The sequence below is a fragment of the Lissotriton helveticus genome, chromosome 11 (genome assembly GCF_964261635.1).
Source record: "Lissotriton helveticus chromosome 11, aLisHel1.1, whole genome shotgun sequence".
Lineage (NCBI taxonomy): Eukaryota > Metazoa > Chordata > Amphibia > Caudata > Salamandridae > Lissotriton > Lissotriton helveticus.
In genome coordinates, this window is record NC_136072.1 from 594,405,383 (window position 1) to 594,419,290 (window position 13,908).

The 13,908-nt window shown below is 48.9% G+C and overlaps 1 protein-coding gene across 1 annotated transcript in view; it reads left to right on the forward strand.

The window, feature by feature from the left end:
• Nucleotides 1-887: 887 nt before the first annotated feature.
• Nucleotides 888-13,908, forward strand: part of LOC144791658 (G protein-coupled receptor kinase 5-like) — a 474,508-nt gene continuing 461,487 nt past the window's right edge. Inside the window, exon 1 of the mRNA XM_078666387.1 lies at nt 888-1,611. Within this exon, the coding sequence (XP_078522513.1) occupies nt 1,560-1,611 (52 nt within the window). The 5' untranslated portion in view covers nt 888-1,559. The remainder of the gene's footprint in view (nt 1,612-13,908) is intronic.

Here is a 13,908-nt window from a genome sequence, read left to right on the forward strand (position 1 = left end):
ACTCCAATAGCACCCTGCATGAGTCTTGTTGTTTTCAAATTGCACTGGTGTACATCGCACATTTCACTGGCCCCCGCTGACATCCAGCTCGGTAACATCAGCCTGCTTTAGTGTCTGGTTGGAACCTCCTCTTTTCCAACACTGCTAAGGATCCTTCACGGTGGTCCTGAAGCAAATTCTGTGAATGACGCTCTACTCTGTATGACCCCAGTGTTAGTGATTAGTCGAGCACAATGGTTGTAGTAAGTCATACTGTTTCACACGCTGTCATGCAATTTGATATTGTTTTAGTTATTGTGCTGTTTGGTTTGGTCGGAAGACAATTTACTATGACTAGCATTCCCATAATGCATTGATTTGTTATGTGAAGGGCTAAGGACGGACACCACATGCAACTGGTTCTTTTGTAAAGCGCTGTGACATCTTCGGGTAATGTTCGCGCTATATAAAATCGCAATAAATAAATAAATAAAATAAAATAAACAAACTGACATATGATCTAGGAGCGTACATTAGTCACAACATAAAAAGTCGAACGTTTTCAACGAGAAGTGAGCAAAACGGATATAAGGCAAACTTCCAGGCCAAGGTACAAGGGCCATCCAAATTTCTAACCCTCGAGGAGCGATTTGTATAGTATACTGCTTTAAATGACGTCACTATGTGCGTCCATGAGGTCCTCTGCTCACGCTGAGGGGGCGGGGGGCACAGGCTTGCCCGTGTTTCGTTCAATCCTTCCCCGTCCAACGTCAACCCGCTTTAGTCCCCGCCCACGTGACGTCACGCCACCCTCGACCCACGGGGCAGACAAGGGCTCGCCCCGCCTCCCGCCCGCTGACGCGGACTGCGGAAACTCCGCCCCCCGCGCGGCGTAGAGTAGCTGGAGCGTGTAGGAAGCTCCGCCTCGGTGGAACACCGTCCGGCCAGCCCGTGTCAGAGCGCTACGCTGCGTTCCATGTTATTTCCTGCTGCCGGGGAATAAAGGAGCTGAGCTTCCTCCCCGCGTGGGACCAGTGGCAACCCCGGCGGAGCGGCAGGATTGCGAGTCCAGCCTCGGGAGAGCCCACGCTACGCAGGGAACGTGAGGAGGCATCGCGCCGGTTCCCGAGGCGCCCGCCTCCTTTGCTACAGCCTTTGCTCTAGTACCCGGGGTATCCAGGGTTCCCGCCCACTCGAATCTGGGCCACTGGGCTCGCGGGAATACCGCCCCGATGCCTGGAAAACCGACTCCAGGAGCTTGGAATTCTGACCGCGCGTCCCTTAGGAGTTGTGGATCAATGGAACCCCCGGCGCTGCATGCCTAGATCCTTCACCACTGGAGACCTGCGACCGGATCCCTGGAGAGCTGGGGACGGGATTCCCATAGTCCTGCTCGTCGAATCCTTGGAATTCCGGATCCAGTTTCGTCGCAGCCCTGGATATTGGATGCCTGGAACCCCGGCCTCAGGGTCCCTCGAGAGCAGCCGGCAGGATCCCGAGGCGGGGGTCGTTTGTGGTTGAACCCCTTCTCCCACCTTTTTTTGCGACCTCTTCCCACCTCCTGAAGTCTGGCCTTCGGGATGGAGCTGGAGAACATTGTGGCCAACACGGTGCTGCTGAAGGCCAGGGAAGGTGAGGAGTGTACCGGCTGTGTGCGGGTTGGAGGGGATGTTTATAAATATGTGCATTTGTAACCCCGCGGGACAACAACACGCACCCCCACCACCATTTTATGTTGGCTTTATGGTGTTACCTCTTGGGCTGGGACTGCATATATGTAGCAGCCCGCGCACCAGTAAAGGGGGGGGTGCATATTAGAAATACCAGGTCCTACCCAACATGCAGGAACAAAGATATTGGGGGGCGGCAATTTCTTAGTATCTGCATGTAAATACTGAATGATCCCTCCCAGGCAGATTAGAGGTGGGGTGCACTTCTGTAGCAGCAGGCCCAGCTGTGCACGTACAAGGGGTGTGGGGTGGTGCATTACGGCAGAAGTATAGCCAGCGGTGCGTGCAGTAGCTGGCCTCGGCAGTGGCGAATGTGCACATCTGGAGCAGCAGGCCCAGCAGCCAGCGTAGGTCTGTGGCGGTTGATATCTTGCAAGGCAAAGCCAGTAGACGCAGAGGGTGTGTGGGGTGGTGCGTATCTGCGGTGGTACAGCAGTGCGTGCGGTAGCTGGCCTAGGTAGTAGTGTGTGTGTGTGTGCACATCTGTAGCCGCAGGCTATGCTGTGCACTTGGATGATGCCTGCGGTTGTTTGTATCTGCAGATCATCGCTAGCAGTGCGTGCGGTAGCTGGCCTAGGCTGCGGTATAGCTGCAGGCTCAGCTGTGCACGAAGAGAATGAATGTCTGTGGTCGTTCATGTCTGCGGTAGTGCAAGCAGTGCGTGCGTTAGCTGGCCTAGGCAGTGGAGAGTGCACATCTGTGGCCGCGGGCCCAGCTGTGCACGTAGAGGATGTGGGACGGCGATATCTGCGGTAGTACACGCAGTGCGTGCGGTTGCTGGCCTGAGTAGTAGTGTGTACGCACATCTGTGGCCGAGCACGTACAGAATGTCTGTTGTGGCTCGTCTGCGGTAGTGCAAGCAGTGCGTGCGATAGCTGACCTAGATAATAGTGTGTATGCACATCTGTAGCCGCAGGCTGTGCAGTGCACTTAGAGGATTCCTGTGGAGGTTCGTATCTGCAGAGTATAGCTAGCAGTGCGAGCGGTAGCTGGCCTAGATAGTAGTGTGTATGCACATCTGTAGCCGCAGCCTGTGCAGTGCACTTAGAAGGTGCATGTGGAGGTTCGTTTCTGTATGGCATAGCTAGCAGTGCGTGCGGTAGCCGGCCTAGGCAGTGGAGAGAGTGCACATCTGTGGCCGCTCTGCAGCAGGCTCAGCGATGCTTGCAGGAGACGGTGGGGGTTGGGACCGGGGGTGTCTGCGACAGCAGGCCCGGCAACACACGCTACAGCTGGATGTGTTGGGGGGGGGGGGGGGGGTGTCAGTGCACATTTACAGCCTGCACACTCAAACTCAATATGGCACAGGACAGTGCCCATCCGTAGAATCTGCCCGGGTGCATATCTTGTCAGACCCACCATTGCATGTTCTCGTATCAGCTGAGGGGTGGGGTGCATAGCACCTGTACAAGGCCGAGTCTTCCAGGTTAGAGCGTTGGGCGTATCTGCAGCAGTAGGGCCGAACGTTGTGGATACATCTGCAGAAGCCGGTCCAGCCCAATATGTTTGGATGTGGGGGTGGTTTAGGGTGCATAACTGCATGACCATTCTGAGCACTACATGTGCAGGAGCATTCCGGGCACTACATGTTTGGATGTCGGTGTGGGGGGGGGGGGGGGTGCATAACTGCAGGAGTGTTCCAAACATTGCATGTTTTACTGTAGAAGGGAGAAATTAGCCAGGGGGAGGGGAGGCTGTGTAACCCCGGCCCTCAACATCTGTCTTGGCATGAGATAAGAGGGGTGGCTGTGTCACCCCTGGCCTCAACATCTGTCTTGGCAGGAGATGAGACGATGGGGGTGTCCACTTGTGTACCGGCCGTCCAACAAAATACGGGGGTGGGTCGCACCAGGAGTGCTTCTGCAACCGTGCTGCGGTGCCACCCCGAGCTATGAGACCTGTGCACATCCGTCGTAGCGGGCCGACTGGACACCCAGGGTCAGAGAGCGGCCGTGCCCTCAGCAGAGCGCCCAGCATTGTGCGTCGGTGACGGGAGCGGATGTGCGTGTGTGTCCTCAGCGGTACCTCCAGGGACAGGTCCGGCCAGCATTGGAGGGGGATACCGGAAGCTGCACGCGGAGCTGAACTTGGGTGGGGTTTACGTCAGCGGCAAGCTGAGGTGTGAGGGTGGGGAAGGGGGGCACTTCTGCCCATGCACAATTTTGCAGAATGCGTGCTGGTCTGCTGACGTAGGCTCAGCCTCGTACTTCCTGGTGGGGCGTGCACTTCAGAAAATACTGGCCTACCTATATGTAAGAGCAGCGCATTATTGCAACCAGGGACATCTTAAGGATCTCGGGGACCCTGGGCCAAACTTATTTTAGGGGCCCCTGTTCGGGACAATTTTGAATTTAAGCTCGTTCATGTCCACAACATTTAAAATAATCTGAGAATTATTCAGTGTCATCAGGGCAAGACTATGATTGCAGCAGACCTAGCAGTGACAGCATACGTGCAGAACGCCCGGATGTGAGATGATAGGTCGCTAGCGCTTATGTGCAGTAGTAGGCCATGCTGTGTATGGGAGTAAGAGGGGGCCCTGCACATCTGCTTGCTTGCTCATATATACACACATAGTGACAGTTGCCACTGTGCAATTAGTCAGGTTAGTTTCTATAGGAAGAGTTTTTTTCTGTTTTGCTAATAACTTAGGCACCCTTTCACAAATGTGCACAAAAAAAGTTCACCCACCTCTGGCTCTTTCATGGAAAGTTTCATGCTAAACCGTCAAGTGGGAGCCGGGGTGAGGGGGGATTTAAAAAGTGCTATTTCCCATGCTGATTTCAATAGGAAACTTCACTCTCTGGTACCGAAAAAAGGGCTGATCCCGATTTTACACAATGTTAGACCTTTACTTAGTGTGCTTTTTGAGATTTTGTGAAAATCTTTTTTGCCGTTTTTGAGAATTCTTTTTGTCCAGATATGCTCGGAATTGTCTAATTTAAAGGGGAAGAGTCAGCCTGATAGGCCGACCACAAAAGGAACATTATGTTGTGGCAGTCATTAAAGGACTCGGGGACATGGTTCCTGCGTCCTAAAAAAAAAAAAATAATAATAAGGGCCCAGATTGAGCACAGCATTAACTCCCAAGGCCTTGTGGGGGGAGCCCACGGGGAACCCCATTAATTGACTTGCTGCAACAAGGACTACATGAATGAATGAAGGATTTGTAAAGCGCTTGGCTGCCCTTTGGCTTCCCAGCGCTGTGCAGTCAAGTACTGAGTTTGGGCAAGTTAAACCTTACAGATATTGCGTGAACAGCCATGTTTTGACTTTCTTGCGGAATTGTGGCTCTCCCTCTATCCGCCTGAGTTCCCGTGGTAGGGAGTTCCATAATTTGGGAGCCAGGTGGGAGAAATATCTTCCTCCCAATTTTTCCCTAATAACCATGGTCTGTTCTAGCCTCACTTCCTTGCTGGAGTGCAGCTGTCTCTTTGGAATATATGGGGAGATTAGATTTCTTAGTTTTTTTGGGCCTTTCTTGTGTTGTGCTCTGTGAGTTATGACCACAATTTTGAACTTTATTCTGGCCTCCACTGGGAGCCAGTGAAGTATCCGCAGGTGCTTCTTCACTGATTCCCGCGCCGGGGTGTTAAACAGTACTCTTGCAGCAGGCTTTACAGGATTCCTGGTCCCAATCTAAATGCAATGTAGTGAAAGTCTGTTTTTGAGAGTCGCAAAAAGGAACACATATGAAGGGTGATAATCAGTTTTAATCACAATATAACTTATTTTGTGGCGCTATGCTCATTCCCCCACAAGAGGAATTTATCGCAATTGCCGCTGGTATTTCCTCAGGTTCTACTATGGACCCCCTCCCTCATAAATTCTGGAAACTCTTTGGCAGCGAACTTTTTCTGCACCTTTATCACGTTTGTTGTCAATCCTTAAGTAATGCTGTAGTTCCTGACTGCTGGAAAAAGGCAGTTGTTTCCCCATTGCTAAAAAAGGCGCGCCTGGACCCCTAATGCCCCGCTAACTATAGGCCAATCTCTTTGTTGCCCTATCCAATTAAGATTCTGGAGAGGGTAGTGACAAAATCTCTTTCAAGATATATTGAGGATAATGAGTTGCTGGACGAAGCCCAATTTGGGGTTCGCCCTGCACACAGGACCAAGACTGCCTTGGTTGCAGTTCTGGATGACCTAAGGATGCGGGCTGACAGTGGTCAGGCAGTCTTTCTGGTGCTGCTTGACATGTCAGCCGCATTCGATACGGTCAATCATCAGATCCTGATTGAGAGGCTGGAGAAATGAGGTGTTGTTGGGGGGGCAAGAGACTGGCTGCATTCTTATCTCTCCAACTGGCAGCAGGCAGTGATGCTATCGTCGTTTACTTCTCGGTTCAGGGATGTTAAACAGGGGGTTCCTCAGGGCTCGGCCATCAGCCCAATCTTGTTTAATGTTTATCTCCGCCGCTCATCAGTTTAATAAAATCATTTGGCATTGATGTCATCAACTATGCGGATGACACCCAGCTTGTCTTCACGGTTGATGGCGATAATGCAGTCTCCCTGCAAAAAATCCATAATTACTTGCATAGCACGGCAGCCTGGCTGAAAGAGAATTCCCTACAATTAAATGGGGAAAAACTGAAGTTATGTGCTGTATGTCAGGTAAAATTCAGCGCCCCCTCCCAGCAGACTTTTGGCCAGACCTGGCCAATAATTCTTCTGTACCCACCAATACTGTACGTAATCTGGGAGTACTGTTGGATAGCAACTTACAATTGGACTCACAGGTGAACAAAACAGTGAGCACCTGTCTATATCTGCTCAGAGCCCTTTGGAAGATCTTCCCGTTTTTACCCACTCCTGTTAGACCTTTAGTGGTACGGAGTATTGTCCTGAGCAGAATAGACTACTGTAATGCACTCCTCTGGGTGCCCCAGGCTCTCTGCTAAAGAAACTACAAAGAAAACAGACTATGGCGGCTAAATTGGCCTTGACCCAGCCACGTGGAGCTTCGGCCTCTCTGGCCTTAAAAGATCTCCACTGTTATGTTATGTTATGTTATGTTATTTGGGTTCTTCTATAGCGCAACGGCTACTCCAGCAGGAGTGTCCCGGCGCTTTGGCGAAGAAGTCCTTTAGGTAGAGGAACATAACTGCAGAATAAAAGGAACAGCGAAGTTAACTGGTAAAAAGCCAGGTTTTTAATGCCTTTCTGAAAGACATCAGACTAGGGGCCTGTCTTAGAGAAATGGGAAGCTCATTCCAAGCGCGCGGGGCCAGGTAATGAAAGGAGCGTCCCCCTTGTCTGGTTCGCTTGATGGACGGAACGACCATTTTTGACAAGGAGGCAGATCGCAAAGCTCTGCTCGGCTTGTAAAGAGCAAGACGCTTCCTAATGTACCTAGGGCCTGAGTCGTGAAGGGCCTTGTAGGTCAGTGTCAGGCTTTTGAAGAGAGCCCTCTTGGCTATAGGAAGCCAGTGCAATTCCTTCAACAAGTCAGACGCACTAGCTCGTCTAGGAAGTCCATAAATAGCCCTGGCAGCTGAATTTTGGACTACTTGAAGTCTCCTCACGAGATATTTAGGGAGTCCTAAATAGAGGACATTTACATAGTCCAATCGCGACCCGACAAGTGCTTGGACAATGATCCTTCGATGGTTCATAGAAATCAGGGGGAGGAATTTCCTGAGCATCCGCAGGATCCCGAAACATTTCCCGGAGAGACAGGATATTTGAGGCCCAAAGGTTAACTCATTGTCAACAATGATACCTAGGTTTTTAGCCTTGGTACTTGCATTTGCAGGTGGAAACAGGTCTTGTGGCCACCAACTTTTCCAGTTTGGTTCCGAGACACATCCAAAAAAGAGCAGCTCCGATTTATCGGAGTTGCATTTTAAGCCGTGTCTTTTGAACCAATCAAAGACTGCTTCTAGGCAGCCTCTGATACGGATCCCATCGAACACCTCATTCTTGTCGTATGTGAACAAGAGCTGGGTGTCGTCAGCGTACGACACGATCTGAGCGCCGAACGACTCCGCAACCTCTGCAAGGGGGGCCAGAAAGATGTTAAAGAGCAGGGGGCTAAGAATAGACCCCTGAGGGACCCCCACTTCCAGAGTTGCCATAGCTGCGGAGTGAGGTGGCGCCCAGATCGTTTGTCGACGGCTAGCTAGAAATGATTTAAGCCAGTTCCACACCGTCCCCCGGAGACCACAATCCCAGAGTCGAGTTAGGAGGGTATCATGGGGAACGGTGTCGAACGCCGCCGACAGGTCCAACATGACCAACATGGCCTTTCCTCCAGTATCCAAGACCTCTCTAATGGCGGTGGTGACTTCAAGTAGCGCGGTCTCTGTGCTGTAATTCGCACGAAACCCAGATTGGGTAGTGTGCAACAGATTGTTATTCTCGACGAAATCAGAGATAGATCTGTGCACATGTCTTTCCGCCACCTTCGCTAGAGCGGGGAGGAGAGAAATAGGCCTGTAGTTGGCATGTATAATGGGATCCAAAGCTGTTTTTTTTATGAGTGGAAGGATGAGAGCACTCTTCCACGCCTGGGGGACAACGCCAGAAGACAGTGAGGAATTAAGAATGGAATTGATGGGGCCATTTAGCACAAGGGCTATTTTGTTGAGGCAAGAGACCGGGCAGGGATCTAGAGGAGAGCCCGACTTCAAGCCTGTCAGATGGTCTAATGAAGCAGCAAGGCTCAGCTGCGGGAATTCCCAGAGGGTGGGTTGTGAAGAGGAGAGGACACCAAGAGCAGCATCCTGAGGCTGTTTAGAGTAAATAGCAAGAGAGGCTTGAATAGATGTAATTTTATCTACAAAATAATGTGCCAGTTCAGTCAGCCAAGGTTCTGAGTGAGACTGAGCAGAGATACCCAGGGACGGAGAAGTAAAATCCTTAACAATTTTAAAGATTTCCTTACAGGAGTTTTCAGATTCGTCTATCCGACGTTCAAAATAAGATTTTTTTCCACTCCAAATCAACTTGTGGTAGGATCTAGTTAAGTTTTTAAATTTTTCTTTCTCAAGAGGCTTGTAGTCTTTCCTCCAGGCTCTTTCTGCTCTCTTGCAGTTTTGCCGGGCTTCTCTGAGCTGAGATGTGAACCAAGGAGCGGAAGGACGTTTGTTTCCGGGTTTAGCGGCTTTCGTAGGCACGAGATCCGCCAGTATAGTCGTGAGCCATTCAGTGTAATGAGCTAGATCGATTTCCACATTACCTGACAAGGTACACGGTGAACATGACATGGCCTGTAGTAGCATCTCATTAGAGAGCAGATGAAAAGGCCTGGAAAGTCGTTTAGCAGAGATGGTGGGATTTGGTCTAGGAGGAGGGGTACTTAATAGGAAAAAAGAAATTAAGTAATGATCCGACCATAATACTGGCTGAGGAGCAAGTACATTAATAGGGACGGTGGAAAAAACTTGGTCCAGAGTATGGCCCTTATTATGCGTGGGATCGTGAATAAAAGGTATAAGTCCTAATGCTGTTGTGGACTCCACTGGCTGCCTGTTGTACAAAAAATACACTTTAAGGCACTTTGTATTGTCTACAGGGCTGTACACAAAATTGGGCCTAAAATCCTACAAAGGAAATTTGTATGGTATGCCCCAGCCAGATCTCTGCGCTCTTCTTCTGCGAACCTGGTCTGCGTTCCCCACGTTAAAGTTTGAATGGGTGGCAGATCCTTTAGCTTTACGGCAGCCAAGTTATGGAATGCATTACCCCTGGACCTCAGGCAACTAAATGCCCTGTCATGTTTCAGGAAGGAACTGAAAACTAGACTATTCCCCAGATAGTGATCTCGGACTATCGTGCTCTGTTCTCGCTGATTGGTAATTTAAGAGCCAGGATACCCTTGGGGTGACAGCCGCGCTATACAAGTGTATGTTACATTACATTAACATTACATTTTTAAATGTCCTACTTTTAAATACCATTCACCCCGTCTTGTGGAGTACAAGTTTTACATAGGTGATTTAGTAATGTGTAAAAAGAAAGTTTTGTCATGTCAAAAGAGTTTATATTGACAGGTTGAATTGTGTTTAAACTGCGTCAGGTTCAGAGGATGGTCTGGAGCCATGTTTTACACTGTCACTGTAGTGAATGGCTCAATAGGTGCTGAACTAGTGACATATAACATACAGGCCAGGTGTGTATTTGAACTGTATACTAGGTACCTATATGTAAGTTAAGTAGACCAATTCACCCATGTTTAAAGGGGGAGCACAGGCACTTTACTACTAGTTAGCACAGTTAAAGTGCACAGAATTCTAAAGCTAGTAAAAATGTATGGTCCAGAGGAAGGCGAATTTCCTACATTTCTCTCCAGTAATTCTGTCCTTTTAATAGGACTGTGCCAGCTCACCTTTTCAGAGCTGCTATGTTTGTAATGGGTAGTATCTCATCACAGTTGCCCTACCTGTTTATAATGAGTGTACCAGAACTTCTCACCAATAATGCTACACTGTTAACGGGATAGGAAATTCTATTTATAGCGGAGTGCATGCAATGCAATGCAGCATTGCAGGTACGTCTGCCTAGAGCTGTCCTTAAAAAGGTAAGACTATGAACTCTCAAGAGCAAGGAGGGCATGAGAGGCTGGTCACTCACCCGCCTCTGTATTTTTATATGTGGTGCTGTGGTATTGAGTTTTTAAGATCGTCCTGCAGGAATATTATGTGCTGAATATTGACTACCATTATAATATCCAGGTATGTGTAGATTTACAATTCTAAAATCCACATCTGCATACTGAGATGAGAGATATATATATATATCCTCAGGGTGATACTTTGTCACTTGATGTGGCGAAACACAGTCCGGTTCTTACTGAACATAGGTTCAAGGAAACTAGAAAATTGGAGGGACGGGCATTTGTGGCAAAACCACCCTCTTTATACTGTGACACTGGCATCCTGGCAAGTGGGCAATAATAACATGAGCCATAGCTGGATTAATATTTATATTTATCAATAATTTAACATGCCAGGGCTATGTGGCTCAGATCCAGCGACCGGCATCTGCACCGCATGAGTGCTGTGTGTAGACGTTGGCAAACACGTCTGTCCCAGGTTGGCAGCCGGACAGCAAGTGGATCAGAGAAGCGTGCGGTATACCCGCTTCCAACATTAGTTTCGTCTTTGGAATCCAGATTGTAACATGACGCATGCAGCCGTAATAAGGATTTCTGCCAATTAAGGGACTAACTGCGAGTCCCATAATAATGCTGGTTTGTTTCAGTGTCTATCCAATTTAGAATTACACATTTTGTGTTAAAGCATCCCATTTGTATTGTTCCCTGGAAAAACCTGGTAAAATATGAATGGGTAATAGTGCCTGGAATTATGGAAAAGGAAACTGCAGAAAAGGTTGTGTGAATTTCAGTACCAACAATTATCTCACAACATAAGGGTAAAAGAACATAATTAGGAAGGAATCATGCACCTAGTGATTATTGCATGCTGCAATATCAATTGTTACCTGGTATGGGATTTCCAACCAGTTCCAAGTGCATACTTTTTTTTATCAGAAGCAGGCTTCCATACTCCAGTTATAGGCTTTTGCCACCGTGGTCAGCTCTCCCTTTCATGATTTATGCCAGGAGGCACTGACTGTGATGTCTCTAGGAGTGATTTTTAGGTCTTGCACTGTCTCTATGAAGCATTTTGTTTACATTTAGCGGGCTTAAAGTCTGCCAGTAGCTTACCACTGTTCGCTTCAGTGTTGCCCTCATTTGCCTCGTTACTGTTAATAAAGGCAGCCATGCATAATGTCTTCTTTCTGTATTTAGCCCTCCCCTGGAGCATTGACCAAATACTTATGTCCTTCCACTGCTCCCATTTTTTTTAACTAATTGTATTTTTGTTTTCAAGCACTCCATATGACTGCTTGTGTTTTCTGCCTCCCCCCACCCCGCAATATCCCCGCCCATGCTGCTTCCTTTCTCTCCCAGTGCTGCTGTGTGCTTCTGTGAAACCCCCCACCCACACCCATAGTTGATTTCTCTCGTACTCTTCCTTTTTGTATTCCTCCTCCTATTTTCTCCCTCCTGTTGCCCTCTCGCCCGCCTCCCTCTACGTATTACTCCTTTCTCTCCTTAATATTTTTATGCGCTTTGGTATAGCGCAAACTCGGTTCCGGACCACTTTCCATGAACACCAGTTTCGTTATACATAGTCCCATTCATTTTGTAGGCATAGGGAGATTGAGTGATTTGCCTAGAATCACAGGATTTTGAGCCGACTTCCCTCAAAGCGTTGCTTGGTGCTTCTGTGAAACCCCCACCTGCACCCATATTGCTCTCTCGTTGGTCATTACATATATAATTTTCACAGTCCTTACAGTGTCGCATTCACAGATACTTATACAATTATACTACTGCAGATGTCAATATACACAAGGTGGCAATATTATATGGATCATTAATGCGTTGAAGGTTCGTCAAGGGAGGGGATCTATGGGGCATCACACAGATTTCCTCGGTATTCATTCCATTTTGACCAAATTGCCACCCATTTCCGGGACAACCCTGGGCGCCATAAACTGTCTTCTCTTGCAACATGCACCAGTCCATATCCTTATTCCATGCGCTTATCTTTGGAGGTGCTACCGCTCCCCATAGGCGTGCTATATTGCTTTTAGCAATTACCTGTCCAAGCATCGCCCATATTCTGCCTTTAGCGGACAAGTCTGTGGGCTCCCAGATGTTCAAGAGACACCTTTTATTTCAGGTTGCAAGTCGACCCCCCCCAAGACAGCGCGCATACAGTCGTGTACCCGCTTCCAGTAGTCTTGTATTAGAGGGCACTCCCATAGTATGTGAAGGAACATCCCCACCTCCCCACAGTGTCTCCTACAAAGCCCGTCCTCACTCCTACCCATCAGTACTAGCCGTGTACCCGAGATGTAAATCCGGTGTAGTATTTTCAGTTGTATCAGCTGCAGTTTTGCTGATATTGCTACTTCTTTGGGGGAGGAAAGTGCATTCCTCATCCTCAATCTCCAGACCGTCAGTCTCCCATTTTCCCCTAAGCGTAAGCAAGGGGTCATGGGTGTGATGTATGAGTTTTTTTATATGTAAGCGAGATGGCCCTCTCTGGTAAATGGCCATCGAGCAGCCTGTCCTCTAGTGGGGACGCCTCCGGGGGCACCGTTCCGGGTGAAATGTTAGACTGGAGTGAGTGTCTGATCTGTATGTATCGAAAGTACTCTGTTTGCGCTTAGTCATACGTTTGCTGTAGTGAGGCAAATGTCACCATTCCCTGGGGTCCCCATAGGTCTGTCTCTCCCTCTCTCCCCCTCTCTCCCCCTCTCTCCCCCTCTCTCCCCCTCTCTCCCCCTCTCTCCCCCTCTCTCCCCCCATCCACTTTGGTATAACGCAAACCAAGTATTGGGGTGCTTTACAGAAACACCATTTGCATTGCACAAGGTTACATTTATTATGTAGGCACAGGATGTTCATTAATTTGCCCAGAATCACACGATTTTGAGCCAAAGCCTCATGTCCAAATTTGGCAGCTCTGGCCATAAACCACAGACTCTCTAGTGGTTTCACCCATTCTTTTGACCTGGTTGGTTTTGTTGCTTTCCCCAACCCCCGTGTTGTCCCTTATCCCGCCCCACATGCCAGACAAAAAGGCACTAGGACGTGGCCAGTGCTAACTACGTCATAGTCGTGGCGGCCGGCACAGATCAGGAGTGGTGAGGCAGGAGGAGATCTAAAAATAGGGGAAAAACACTTATCATATCACCACGTATCTCCTCCGTCCCTCCTCGCCTCGGGAACAGGAAGCACACAGGCTTCCCTGACCAATCACAATGCTGCTGCAATGCAGTGTTGTGATTGGTCTGAGCACCGTGGTGCGGCGCTCAGACTGGGAATGGGAGTCTGGGATGTTCTCCACCCCGGCTGTAATGCAGCCTGGGTGAAGAATATGTAAAGTGCAAATGTTTGGCTGGCCCTGGCGGCTGGCCAAGCATTCATGCGCACTTGGAGTGGGTAAACCACTACTCCTGCTCCTCTGTCATCAGAGCAGCCCCGCCCTGCCAAGCTGCCGCACCAGGAACATATAAAATGATAATAACAGTGAGTTATTATCATTTTATTTTTCCTTTTTTCACTGCTAAAAAGAAGTGGGGCGAAGCTCCTCTGCCTTAGCGGAGAAGCCACAACTGGTCATAGTGCTTTTTTCTCCTGACTTTTTTTTTTTTTATAAACATTTTTATTTGCATTTT